This window comes from Chrysemys picta, chromosome 11, assembly GCF_011386835.1.
Source record: "Chrysemys picta bellii isolate R12L10 chromosome 11, ASM1138683v2, whole genome shotgun sequence".
Classification (NCBI taxonomy): domain Eukaryota; kingdom Metazoa; phylum Chordata; order Testudines; family Emydidae; genus Chrysemys; species Chrysemys picta.
Window position 1 is genome coordinate 30886309 of NC_088801.1, and position 14713 is coordinate 30901021.

The 14713-nt window shown below is 43.9% G+C and overlaps 1 protein-coding gene across 5 annotated transcripts in view; it reads right to left on the minus strand.

Annotated features, from left to right (window-relative positions):
• ACVR1 (activin A receptor type 1) overlaps positions 1–14713 on the minus strand; it is a 103280-nt gene that overhangs the window by 32258 nt on the left and 56309 nt on the right. For 4 of the 5 annotated variants that reach the window (XM_005296928.5, XM_042860836.2, XM_065561759.1 and 1 more), the window contains 2 exons: positions 1932–2192; positions 1191–1408 (listed from right to left, as the gene is read on the minus strand). In XM_005296928.5, coding sequence (XP_005296985.1) covers positions 1191–1408; positions 1932–2192 — 479 coding nt within the window. The remainder of the gene's footprint in view (positions 1–1190; positions 1409–1931; positions 2193–14713) is intronic. The other variant, XM_065561760.1, reaches the window with a different exon arrangement.

The following is a 14713-nucleotide window of genomic DNA, read 5'->3' on the forward strand; positions in this document are numbered from 1 at the left end:
ATTCTTGAAGCAGTCAGCAATGCTCCGTTACTTGGTGATGGGGGCACCTTAAAAAAAAAAAAAAAAAAAAAAGCATACAACCACCAACCTATTTCTCCCCACCTGCAAAAGCCAAGTGCCCATCTTCTGCCAATCCAGGGGAGAAAAGCCAAACAGAGTAGGTGTCCCAAAACACAAAGGAAATACTAGGTCGAAGTACATATTAATCTTAATACCCTGGTCGACGTTTCCGCTCTCAAGTCACTCTTTAAACCTTTCTATTGCTCTTGAAGGTTTTAAAGTTATAATGGCAACACTGAGGAAAAAGTTAGTTTGCTTGCTTCCTTGTGACACACATAAAAGGGCGAAGATTTTTTTTTTTTTTTTAAATCAGAAAAAGTGATGATTTTTCTTCTTTGTATTTATTTTCAGAAGTTTCAGGTATATCAAATTTTGTCTTCCCAGTTGCGGGTACTCTCTCAGGCTTCACGGTGTTGGTGTCGTTTAAATATTCAAACGGAAAGAACTTTCCAAGTAAGGCATTTTTTGTTTAAGAGGAGACTGAGTAAACGTTGACAAAAATAAATACAAAAAGTAAAGTAGGATTACGATTAACCTGCTTACCAAAAAGTCCCCCCCCTCCCATTTACTCAGATTTCAACCTCTCCTCGAGTCAAAAAAAATCACACTCATTCTCCAGTTATCCAGAAATTCTTCAGCAAACATAGGGAAGGCAAGATGTGAAATTCCTAAACAAATATGATTGTAGAGCCATTAAAAATATCCCCACCCAACTACCTTTCAAGACAGTTATACATCATGGACACAAAGGCATATTTGCCCTTTTCATGGTGAAGCTTAAAGGTACAACACTCTTGTAAGGTAACCTGAGCACATCTACACTACAAAGGTTGGTATTGCTACACCAGCGAACCCTCCTGGTGTAGATGCAAATTATACCAGCAAAAAAGTGCTTGTACAGTTCACTGAGCAAAATATGCTATACCAGCCAAAGCTCTTTTATAACAGTATAAAAGTATACATACACACAAGGACTTGTGCAGATATAGAAATGTTGCCCCGTCTAGCCCCCCCCCCCCCAAATAACCCGACATTACTATACCAAAACAAGCTTCTAGTGTAGACCTGATCAGAGAAAGAAATTGAGACAGAGGTTAAGCAATTCCTACCATATACAAAAGATTACTTACTGCCAATGTACTGTCGCCAACGTTTGATGTAATGAGTCCCTCAATTGTGCCGTACTCTGCATCCCTAGCATTGAGCCTTTCCATGTGGTTTTGCTGTATTTTTCGAATAATCAGCACAGCTAACGCTGAAAATATTATCAGCACTATCACCGGAGCCAGTATAACAATGACTAGCATTTCCATGCTGTATCCCACAGCTTCTCCCTGGAGGGTTTGCCCTTGGTAAGAAAACAGGAAAGAGAAAGGAGGTTAAGAACTCCCACAGACAGTAGTTTAAAGACAAAAAAATTATGCTGACATTTTCATTTGTAGTCAACTGAACTAAATACCGATCACAGGACAGTCAAAGCTATTTCATATAAGTTTACATTCACAGCCCACCGCCACCAGTACCACCACCAAATCTTTTATGGCAATCCCATCCGTGGTAAAATCCGTTCAAGTTTTTGAAATTCAGAATCACAGCTGGCTTCAGAGAGCTTTATCAAAGTCAGTAACCCAGAGTCAAAAAAACTTACTGTTTTGTGCACTTTAGTCCCCAATATTCAGCAGCAATCAGTGACACTCTGATCATGCAGCTTGCTGACCCCAACCACACCCATTCTCAGTCCCCTCTGGTTCAAGTGGCAAAAACCTTATCATGCCCAAACCTTAGTTTGCACTAGAGAGAAGAACATTAACAGGCAAATGCCCGACTAGAGACGGATTATAAAATAGCTATTTTAAAAATTAACCTTTCACCTTTAGTAGGCAATTGTGCTGTGATATTCATGTTGCACAAATATCCCTGACAGCACTCGACAGCTTGGTCAGGAGATGGGGGTGTTTTGCATGTCATTTTCCCCTGTTCATAGACTTGGAAGCAGCCCTTCTGGTAAACTTTAGTGCCATCATTTATGCTCAGGGAGGCAAAGCACTGCTGGCCCCGGCAGCGATCTCCATTCCCACAGGACATGCCTTCACACACACACTCGTAGTGGACCATATTTAGATTCAGCTCATCTGCAGAGGGGGAGAATTGAGGGGACATCAGCATATGCGCTTATTTCATTTCGGTTACATGCAGAAGATATAGCTATTGTTTAATTCAGTAGACGCTAACTCATTGACTTTCCGTTTAAGAAGGAAGTTGTTTGAATAGAAATTGGTGCTAGTCACACTAAGTGGGACCTAAAGATGTTAACAGACCCAATTTATTAAGATGCTCATTTATGAACAACTAGTTTGTACCTGCTCAAGTGTCTGGTGAGGATTCTACTCAGCCAGAACCAAACATTCACATGTCACACTTGCCGTCGTCTTAGTTGTGATCTGCCTAACTGCGGAGAGTAGAAACTGTATACCTATGCTCCTGGGGAGAATACCCATCACCAGCAGGTACTTGAATCAGCAGTGATTTAAATCGGGCACCTGATCAGTAGTGTTTCAGTCCTCATGAGCATTTCTTTAATTGCAGTCTCCTTCTGCCCAGAGCAGACACATAAAACACCAGACTTCTGATGTCACTATTTTACAAACAGTGGCCTGCCAGGACAAAGCTGAGTAGAAAGTCCATCGGTTGTAGTAACAGTCATTTCAATTAACAAGCAATAAAAGAAATAGCTGCTCTGTAGACTTAAGGGAATTCCCTCTTTATACTTTATAACACTGTCTGGTCACATTTATGTAAGTGATTCAGATCATCTTGATTTATTCAGTGCTGACAAGACCAGACTAGTCTGAGTTTTCTGCAAACTTTCATGGTTGAGAAATAAATTTTGCATGAAAGAGCCACCTCTTGTCTCATGGAAAAGCTACGGCACTTAGGCCTACAGGAAACAAAATTCTCTCTTATGGGGAGGTCTCACCGTTACTTACTTTGTAGGTCCCCCAATTCACTAGTGGGCTAGTGAGATATACCAGGTGATTGTATAGTGACCTGCCAACACTCCTCCACTACTGCTTCTGTAGCCTCAAACTTAAATTTTATTCAGACCAAAAACAAAACAAAAACAAAAAAGAGTATTGATACTACACCACTAGAGCTTACTGCAAAGTGAAGAGCAGTGCACCACATTATTCCAACTTGAGCAGACCACCATAGACACCTCAACAAGCCCACTGATTGAGAAGACCTACACAAACCAAACAGGTCAGACTCCAGGAGCTGAGGAATGAACTCCTACATTCTTATTTTTAAGTTTCTGGTAAATCCAAAAGTCTGGCAGTTTCTTATGATGTGGTGTGGAGGAGGGTGGGTATTGTCAGCACTAAATTTCACTGGTAACATTTTATACTGGGGATGCATGAGAGGCATATAGGAAAAAGGTACACACACACACACACACCCCACCCACCCACCCCATGGAAAGAGATTTCCCAGATTCAGACAAGATCCTCCAGTAACCCAGAACATTTTCTATAAATGTATGTAATTTATATCTCAACAGAATGTTACTCTGAGTTCCAAAACCTGGCCTCTCTGCCCCTCTCTCTAGATAAGCCAAGTATAAGACAAAAAGGCAAGAAGTTGCTTAGTACTTCAGGATCCGTCCCCTCGGGAAGCTTAAGGGTTACAACCCAGTGCTCAATGGTCATTCATCCCCAACACTGCTCAGCTACAGAAAAGACCAGGGCCTGAATAGTGAAAAGTGTGGTAAGCCACTCAGAACTCTCAGACGCACGGTCTAAAATATGCAAAAAGTATAAACAGCACCTCCACACAGCCAGAAACAACTTGAGGCACAGAATGTAGTCAGAACAAGCTACATGCAGCACTTAAGGCAAGGTACGAGGCAAGAAGCCAATGTTAAAGTATTTCCATTACCTAACCATTCTTATCCCAATACAGTTGCATACTATGTTAAAGAAAACATACAAAAAAACCCACACAGCAATACTTACAGTCCATGCACTTTATGATGCGCCCCAAAATTTCTGACTTGCCACATTTAAAGATATTCTAGCAGCGACTTGCAGTGAGTTCTCAGACTTGTGTGCAAGTTATAATTTTTATGCACACAGTATATTAGTTCATTACATAGTATTAAAAATTAGAATTAGACTACAATTATCAAACTAATTAATTTTAGTTTGTTCACTTACATGCTAAACTTGCAAAATTCTATGATTCACAAGGGACATCCTGTTATTAGTGTGAATTAACAACCTATTCATATGGAACAAGAATTAGGATATTCAAGTCTTTATACTGATAGAAAGATATTTCAATTTCTTTTAATCTATTATTTCATGGAACATTCTTGGTGAGCCCTTTCACAAGGCCACTAATCCTCTGAATTCACATTCATCCCAAAGAAACCTTTTTGTATGAAGATGCCTACAGGACGCCAGCTGGCTGGTTACAGCTAGATTAAATAAATATTTAAGATAAACTAAGGATAGCCACCCCAAAATATTCATTACGTTAGTTCACATGAAATAATGTGCTATTACTAACTGACCACTTTACTTTGTAGGTTGTACCCAATTTCTATCTTTGAGATCGTATGTGCCTCAAAGAGCTCACAATGCCCTCTTTTATATTTCTTTTGGAAAGCACTGTCTTAACGCATTCATATTATGTATTTCCAGTAGTGGGGTATGTATGTTTCTGGTTCTGTGGGAGATCTCTTTAAAATCTCTAGAGAGAGGTTGGATTCACCTCTGCAACCAGGTAGTGCTATAACAGCCACTGGGAAAACTTCTCTTACTGATGAATTACTATAATTTCAAAGTTTACTAAAACTCTTAAGTTTGGCTTGGACAAACTGGCTAAACTAGAGATGGTTGCCATCCGGTGGCCTTTCGGAGCCAACCAACAGAGGGCACAGTGATACACAATGGTTAAAAGGATCCCCCATCTCTGAGGCATATTATTTCACCAGAGAGTCATGCAAGGTCTCCACAGAAAGCCTGTGTCACATCGGTCATGATAATCACAAGATATATGTATACACTCACACAAAAATCATGTTTTCAGGTCTGAATTGGGGCCAGCCACCAGAAGTTGATAAACATCTCTGCCCGAAAGAAACCAGTTTATCAGTCTGCCTACTGAATGTCTGCCTGAGCACAGTGCTAATCAAGTGACTGCAAATTCTCTAGGCAGGAAAACAGGGTTGGGGTCATCCTGTTTCCAATAGATGAAAATGGATTTTTGGACTACAGCTCCTTCACCTAGGAAGGTACGCAAATAGTGGGTTTGCTTCATGAAAAAGAAAAGAAAAAAGTAGCACTAAAATCCAACTTGCTGGGTCGAATATGGGGTAGTGCCAATGCAAATCAACATTATTGGTTCTGGGGGCTATCCCAGAGTGCTCCAATGTGACCGCTCTGGACAGCGCTTTCAACTCCGATGCACTAGCCAGGTACACAAGAAAGCCCCAGGAACTTTTGAATTTCATTTCCTGTTTGGTCAGCATGGCAAGCTCTGCAGCACAGGTGACCAGGCAGTCCCCCCAGAATCGCAAACAAGCTCCAGCATGGAGCGAACAGAGACAGTGGATCTGATTGCTGTATAGAGAGAAGAATCTGTGCAGGCAGAACTCCGATCAAAAAGAAGAAATGCTAATATATATGCCAAAATCACCCAGGGCATGATGGACAGAGGCTACAACAGGGACACACAGCAGTGCCATGTAAGAGCCAAGGAGCTCAGGCAAGCCTACCAAATGACAAAGGAGGCAGTCACTCTGGGTCAGAGTCCCATACATGCCGCTTCAAAGATCAGCTGCATGGCATTCTGGAGGGGGTTTGGGGGGGGGATAGGGGACGGGACTCCCTACCACTACTGCACCACTGTCCATGGACACCTGCAAGAGGGGAAGCTCACGCAACACGGAGGAGGAGGGGAATGCACAGCAGTGAATCCGTTCTCCCTTTTCATCACCCTGGAGCCAATACCTTCCTAAGGCAGGATCCCCGACCCTGAAGGCGGAAAAGGCCCCTCTGGTGAGTGCACATTTGTAACTACAGTACAGGGTTTAAAAGCAACAGTGTTTAATGTTTGATTTGCCCTGAAGACTTGGGATGCATTCGCGGCCAGTACAGCTACTGGAAAAGTCTGTTAACGTGTCTGGGGATGGAGCAGGAATCCTCCAGGGACATCTCCATGAAGCTCTCCTGGAGGTACTCTGAAAGAAGGTTTCTGGGGAGGGCTGCCTTATTTCGTCCTCCACGGTAGGACACTTGACTACTCCAAGCCAGTAGCAAGTAGTCTGGAATCATTGCAGTAAAAAGCATGGCAGCGAATGGTCCTGGGTTTTGGTCGCATTCAAGCAACATTCGGTCTATATCTTTCTGTGTTAGCCTCAGGAGAGTGATATCATTCATGGTCACCTGGTTGAAATAGGGGAATATTTCTAAGGGAACAGTAAAAGGACCCCGTTCATGCTGGGCTGTTTGCGCTTAGCTAAAGGGGATCATCCCTGAGAATAGCCACGCGGCAGGGAGAGAGGTGAAGGGATCATCCCAAATAGCCACGCAGAGGGGTGGGGGGAGGTGTGTGCTGCACATCCACCTGAAAACCGCAGCCCCTCCTTTTAAATGGCAAACCCAACCGGCATTGCTTGCTATGGGAAATGAGGACGCTACAGTTTGAAAACATTCCCACATGTTATCAAGGCGTTAAAAGCCAAATCCACATACCCTTTGGCTTACCGTGGCTGCCTGGAAACCGAATTCTGTTGCCCAGCCGTGTGTGATTTGCCACCATACTGGCAGGCACTCAATATAAAAGGCAAAATGCGACCTTGTACCTAAAACACATGTGCTGTCTGCTGTGAATTGCTTGATTCACTGTGAAAGAGTCTCCCTTTTGTTCTCAAAAATGTATCATCTTAAATTTTACTCTCCCTTTTTATCCCCCCGCAGGTGCAACTGTTTCTATGCTCCCCCTATCATCTCCGTCCCTAAGGTTATCGCAGATTAGAAGGCGAAAAAAAACGCACTGGCAATGACATGTTTTCTGAGCTCATGAAGTCCTCACGCACTGATAGGGCACAGCTGAATGCATGGAGGCATTCAGTGGCAGAGTCCAGGAAAACATTAAGTGAGTGCGATGAGAAGAGGCAGGATGCAATGCTGAGGCTAATGGGGGAGAAACCGACATGCTCAGGCATCTGGTGGAGCTGCAGGAAAGCCAACAAGAGCACAGACCACCGCTGCATCCACTGTACAACCACCTGCCCTCCTCCCCAAGTTCCATATCCTCCTCACCCAGACGCCCAAGAACGCCGGGGGGCTCCAGGCACCCAGCCACTGCACTCCAGAGGATTGCCCAAGCAACAGAAGGCTGTCATTCAAACAGTTTTGGGTTGTAGTGTGGCTACAATAAGCCATGTAGCCTTGTCCTTCCCTCCTCCCCCACCCCACCCAGGATACCTTATCAGTTATCTCCCCTTTAAAAAAAAAAAAAAAAAAAAAAATTAAGAATGCATGGCTTCAAAACAATAGTGACTTTATTTCCTTTGCCAGCTATGATCGAAGGGGAGGGTGATTGGCTTACAGGAAGTTTAAAAATAAAATAAACCAACAACAACAAAGGAGGCGGGTTTACATCAAGGAGAAACACACAACTATCACACCGTAGCCTGGCCAGTCATGAAACTGGTTTTCAAAGCCTCCGTGATGCGCAGTGCGCCTACCTGTGTTCTTCTAATCGCCCTGGTGTCTGGCTGTTCAAAATTGGCAGCCAGGCGATTTGCCTCAACCTCCCAGCCCACCACAAACATCTCCCCTTTACTCTCACAGATATTATGGAGCACACAGCAAGCAGTTATAACAATGGGAATATTGGTTGCGCTGAGGTCTAACCTAGTCAGCAAACAGCGCCAGTGAGCTTTTAAACATCCAAAGGCACATTCTACCACCATTCTGCACTTGCTCAGCCTACTGTTGAACTGCTCCTTATTACTGTCCAGGCTGCCTGTGTATGGCTTCATGAGCCAGGGGAGCAAGGGGTAGGCTGGGTCTCCAAGGATAACTTGGCATTTCAACATCCAACAGTAATTTTCTGATCTGGGAAGTAAGTCCCTTCTTGCAGCTGCTCAAACAGCCCAGAGTTCCTAAAGATGCAAGCGTCATGCACCTCTCTCGGCCATCCCACGTTGAGGTCAGTGAAACATCCTTTGTGATCCACCAGTGCTTGCAGCACCATTGAGAAGTACCCCTTGGGCTTTATGTACTGGTTGGCAAGGTAGTCCAGTGCCAAGATGGGGCAATAGACAGAACACATATCCTACCACAGTTAGGGAAACCCATTGCAGCAAAGCCATCCACTAGGACCTACACATTTCCCAGAGTCACTACCCTTGATAGCAGAACGTCAGTGATTGCATTGGCTACTTGAATCACAGTAGTCCCCACAGCAGATTTCCCACTCCAAATTGATTCCCGACTGACGGGTAGCAATCAGGCATTGCAAACTTCCACAGTGCTATCGCCACTCACTTCTCAACTGTCAGGACAGCTCTCATCTTGGTATTCCTGCGCTTCAGGGTGGGGGAAAGCAACTCACAGAGTTCCAGGAAAGTGGCCTTATGTATCTGAAAGTTTCACAGCCACTGGGAATCATCCCATACCTGCAACACTATGCGGTCCCACCAGTCTGTGCTTGTTTGCCAGGCCCAGAATCAGCATTCCACTGTATCAACCAGCCCCACTGCCGCCAGGATGTCCCAACTGCCACAGCCCGTGCTTTCAGGAACATCTGTGTCCATGTCCTCATCACAATCGTCCTCGTGCTGACGTCACTTAGCCAGGTTCTGCACATACTGCAGAATAAAGCACGAGGTGTGACAATGCTCGCAACAGCAGCAGTGAGCTGAGCGGGCTCCATGCTATGGTGTCTGCACGGGAAACCCAGGCAAAAAGGTGTGAAATGATTGTCTGTAGTTGCTTTCATGGAGGAAGGGGAGAGTAATGACATGTACCCAAAACCACCTGCAACAATGTTTTTGCCCCATCAGGCATTGGGAGTTTAACTCATCATTCCAATGGGCAGCGGAGACTGCGGGAACTGTGGGATAGCTTCCCACAGCTCACCGCCCCATGAGTTGATGCTAGCCACGGTAGGGAGGATGCACTCCGCCGACTTAATGCACTTAGTGGGGACATACACAATCGACTGTATAAAGTCAATTTCTAAAAATCGACTTCTATAAAATTGACCTAATTTTGTAGCGTAGACATACCTTAAGTGCCGCCATGTTAAGCAGAGCTGTGTAACTAGTAAGCTGTGGTGTACTGTTTCTTTGAGAGTAGAGGATCGGGGAATTCTGAATGTGTCCAGTGAATCAGGGACTGGATACTGAAGGCAGACACTTGGTGGTTAGTACTAGCTTGCAGCGGGACAAGCAGAGCCAGGCTAAGCCTTGTGCTGCCAATGGCTGGTGGTTTACCACCTCTGGTGGGCTCAGAAAAGGCTTCTTTATGATGAAAAGGTGCCTTGCAATCCCCAGGAAGTGTCTCACTGGATTAATAGCAGAAATCACCAGATATAAAAGCAATTCATTGTAATAGTAACTGGAAAGTCTAATTTCCTTTGGTTCCTCTATCTGCAGTGTTTCAGTTCTAAAGCTACAACTTTGTAATAGCAATGAATTACTTTTGAACAGTAGCTTTAACAATACGAAATTTCAAATACGTTTCCTTCCACAGATTGCGGCCAAGCATATTGCCATTCCAAGTATGCCCAACAGTGGCATTTCACTTTGGAGAGAAAAGCAAGAGGAAATGAGTGACACCCCAAAGAGGGGGTATATAGGAAGTAAACTCATACATGCTGCTGGAATGAAAAACGGTAACAGAGTGAGTGTAGAATGGCAGAAAAACTAGTTTTCTTCAGGACCTTGAACTAATTAAGATCAGATTATTTGTAAAAAGCTATGTTCAAAAAGTATTCTGTGGTGATCTTTCTTCAGCACAGGAGTGGGGTAAAATGAGGGGGAAAAAACAAAAACAAAACAAAAAAATCTACAGTACAAGGACATAAGGCTTTTCCCTCCAGAAGGGGAAATAAACAAAAACCCACTAGTATATTCATTTGCCTGTCCATAGTAGTGCAGTAGGAAGCTGTAATGAATCCATGACTGCATACTAGGGTTGACATCTTTGTAGGTTTGCCACTAGAGGTTGAGACTGCCAGCACTGTTGAGCAGGTTCATTTTCTTCAACAAGACAACAGCAGGGCCAGAGAAGCCAACAAGTTATAATAAGCCTCATCAATGCTTTTATAAAATTCTGAGATGTCATGGAGTTGTTGAAATATCTACAGGGATGAAAAGTGTTAATCTAACAACATGAAGGATACAGGACTCTCGACAGGGCAGCAAATGATAACAGCCAATCAAATAGTCATTTTACAAAACAAACTAGAACTGACTGGATTTGTCACAAGTCAAAGACAGAGAGAAACGACGAGAATTTGAAAGTTTCATTTAACTTTAGATTAGATGAAGAGTTTAGGTCTTCCTTCATTCCTATGTAACCAGGGGTGTTTCCTATGATTGCAGTCCAACAAAAAGCTCCACAAGTTTATAGAGCTAGTTATCCTAAGTTTATTTTCCTCTTTCTGGGAACTTGCGGTAACACAAGCCACATCATAGTAAGACAGCTATGATAATGCATATGCTATTTACTTGATACAGGAGTTATTAGTTTACCAAAAAACTCAGAACTCCCCAGCATCAAGCCACAGCTCTTTAGGCCTAATCTTATTTTCTACCTCAATGAGGAAATAAAATACCTACTTCTTATATAGAACTTTTAATCTGCTGAACTTCAAGCACTTTAAAACAAAAAAGAGGTCCATATCATTGTCTGTGCTTTACAAAAAGGGGCCGGGGCACGTATTGAAGAGCAATATTTAAAAAAAAAAAAAAAAAAAAAAAAAAAAAAAAAAAAAAAAGAGTCTTAGGATTTTTAGTGCCAAAAAAAAAAAAAAGTAACTCCCATCCCCACCCAAAGATGCCACAACCACTGGAAATGGGCCACAAACCACCTCTCATTCTAGTCCAGCTGCTGGAGTGGGAGATCAAGTGAAGAGTGGCCTCACCCTCCAGGCATGCTGCTCTGTTCAGGACCCTCAAAGCATGGGCCCCAACCTCTCTCTACTGGAGATTTCACTTAAGACTAGCTGTGGTAGATGGGCCTTTCATGGGACTCTCCTAGAGCTACGCATCTGTGATATGGCTCAGAGAAGTCCAACTTGCCAGGGAAGCCAGGTCAGAGAGAGCAAAGATGTGACTGAAAGAAGACAGATGCTCCACGTTTTCCCCTAGTGCACTTAACTCAGAGAGACAGAAGAGTGGCTCATGGATCAGGTTGCTAGCATTTTCTTCCACATCGAAGAGTCTCGTATTATATATAAATAATGACTATGTTCAATACCTAATTGTAAAAATCCCCAGTGACATTCTGGCCACAGTTGGTCTGTATTAACTCTGTTTTTCTTCTAAGCAACATAATCTCTGTGTATTTACCAGAGACTCTAAAGGTAGATCTATGCTGCAACATAAGCCAGGCCTAGGCTCAAGCCTAAACCCTTCTCCCCTCGCCACACAAATCACGCTAACCCAAGGCTCAGATCCAGGGTTCCAGGGCGTCGCAGGCTCCAAGCTAGAGTCAAGCCATAACCCAGGGTTTAAGCCCTGTTGCTTTGCAGGGTACAGGCAGCCCTGCTTGACTTTGGTCCTGGGAATCCCTCAGAAATGTCCCACAATCCCATGGGCCAACTTCCTTTGTCCTCTCTATCACAAGAATCTCCAATTGACCCAGTGAAAATGGAAGCAATTCCTCCTTGGCTTACAGCAGTGGCTCAGTGAGTCAGTTTTAGCCCTTCCACTAACTTCTGACCACCGACCTGCAAATACACCATCAGAAAGCCTTCTATTTTTGCAATGGAGACTGAACAGAACCAGCCTTTTGTAAAGCTCACAGCTTCATGGTCATAGGAGCACAGCCAGATTTTGATAGGCCGGCAGAACTGTGAACTTTAGTAAGAGTACCAGGAATGATCATGCATACCAGCAAATAGTGAAGAAGTTGGCAGCTTTGCAAATTTACTGGACTGGTGGCCAGAGCAGGGAATGGATTAAGTGGCTCAAGAGAACCGGAAAGCCAGGGACCAGAACAGTACCTCAGGCAACCCACTGACATAGTGCCCATTTTAAGGAGGAGTTTGAACAGGTGCTGGGCACCGCATCCAGCAAGGAGTCAGCTGTGGTGCATGATGACCTGGTCAGTTGGGATAGGGTGCTGGTCCCAGAGTCCAGCATGAAGACTGATGGGAACCAGCAGGCACACAGCGAGGACCATGAAGTCACTCTGTTGCTGGTCTTAGAGCAGGCTTTGGAACAGGAGCAGCAACAGAAAATTTGGGGTCCATACTTGGGGTCTCCTCCACCAGGTAAAGGCTGCTCTGAAGCCTGTAGCAGACACAGGACAGAAGTGGTCCCAGAGCCTGGTAAGTTTCTGATTTCATTTTATTGTTTATTATACAGTAATGTGAGGGACTTCTGCTCTAAGAACCACTGCAAAAATATGAGAAGCCCAGGCTAGCAGAGTGCATCCACGGATTGTATGTCAGCAACTTGTCCCCCCCTCCCAACAAAATAGTAGCCAGGAAATGCAAACAGTAAAGAATACCTTTAAAGTGTATTTTTACTGGAAAGACCGGTTTTGCTAGGGCATTCCTCTTTCTTAAAAATAACCTTGCATTCCCATGCTTGTAAGGAGAAAAAAAAATATTCCATTTTCAGATCTATTCCATTTCACTTAGAGGTAATCCATAGGCAACAAAAAGGCAACAAAATCATTCGTCCAGAATTAGACTGATTGAATTTTTGTTCAGAAATGTGCCGGGGGCAGGGAGGAAGAAAGATGTAGAGTTCTGCATGCTTGCATGCAGCCATAACTGGGATAAGTCATTTGGAAGTGAACACCAGCACCCTGATGACTCCTTTGTGAATTCTGACCCAATCCTGGGTGCTGATAGCTGCGCACTTTTCCTGAAGCAGGAACTCCAAATAGGTAGTAATACTGCAGGGGAAGGGCATATCTTCCAGGCCACCTCAATAGCTGGCCAGCCCACTCCACTCAGACATGCTGTTCAGTCCCCAGACATTCTCTTGCATTAACTGCAGGTTTCCCCACCAACAGCTTGAAACAATATCTCCCTTTGCCAATCGGGCACCACAAAAACTGTTATGTCCTCCAAAGCGTGAGGCCTACACGGTTAAAAAATAAAATAAAAAAATAAAAGCTTTTGTAGCACAGCCACTGACCGCCTCCCGCCCAAGTAGTTTTGCAATTTTTAGAAAACAAACCAAAAAAACCCAAAACAAACAAACAAACAGAAAACACACAGCTTTGAATTTTTAAACTTACCATCGTCTCTGCATTTCTTTCACTGTGATTAACCAGGCTGTGTCCAAGGAGCTTCTGTGGACTGAAGCATACCTTTCACAATATACTGAATTTCAGTTTCAAAAAAGTAAAATTTTAGGTCCTTGAAATTCCACCTGAATTTTTTCTGTGCTCCTGCACTGGGCTAATTGAGATAATAACCCTCTGTCTTGTCCTGTTCCGGGCCTCACAACCTCAATGGGCCACAAGACCACCACAGCTCACTCACACTTCAGTACAAGCCTGGCCCAATGTGCCTTCACAGACCGTACCAAGGGGAAGCATTTCCACGATGAACTTACAGTTGAATTCCTGGAGTGGGCCAACAAGCACGTGCAGTACCAAAAAGAGAGACTGAAGGCTAGAGAACAGCCTTGCCAAGAAACAAGAGGACAGCTGGCTACACAGCGAAGACAGGGTTTCACAGTTCCTGGAAAAGGAATGGTGACTAAGGTAGGAGGACAGAGCTCAGCAGAGAACTGTCAGAGCAGCTGATGCGAATCATGGCTGCATGAGCATGGGCTCCTGCTGCCTCTCCCACACAACAGCTTGAGTCCCCTGCACCATACCATTGGATGCAGTCTAGAAACAACTTGGAAAACTCCATGGCTAGGTGACCCCTGAAATCAGGCCCCACAAGCAGCTGGGCAGGGCAACTTAGCCCCATGCAGTCCACTGACTTGACCCACTTCCCTGTGTATGCCTCCACCCCCTCCCCTGGCACCAAGTGAGCAGGAAACAATGAAACAAGGGGTGGGATCAGGGGACATACAATGGTAGAGGGTTTCTGTCATGTACATGGTTTCCACTGTTTGCATTTGTTCATGTACTTATTTTGTTTTAGAAAGGTTATGTTGTAACTAGAATTTTGATGTGGTAATGGCAGCTGGCTTGCCTGGCAAAGGGTGAATGTTGTACTGTTTTAATACGTCTATCAATAAAGCAGTTTGTCATCAAAAGTTTATTACTATCACTGATTCTTAACAGGTAAACACATGATCAGGAACAATTAGGAATTAGTAAGCAAAACACTATTCTGCTATACAATTAGGTACAGACATCTACTCTTCAATAACTTCCTTAGATGAATCTACTGTAAATCATCCCCATTTCATAATTCATCATTTCATTCACAA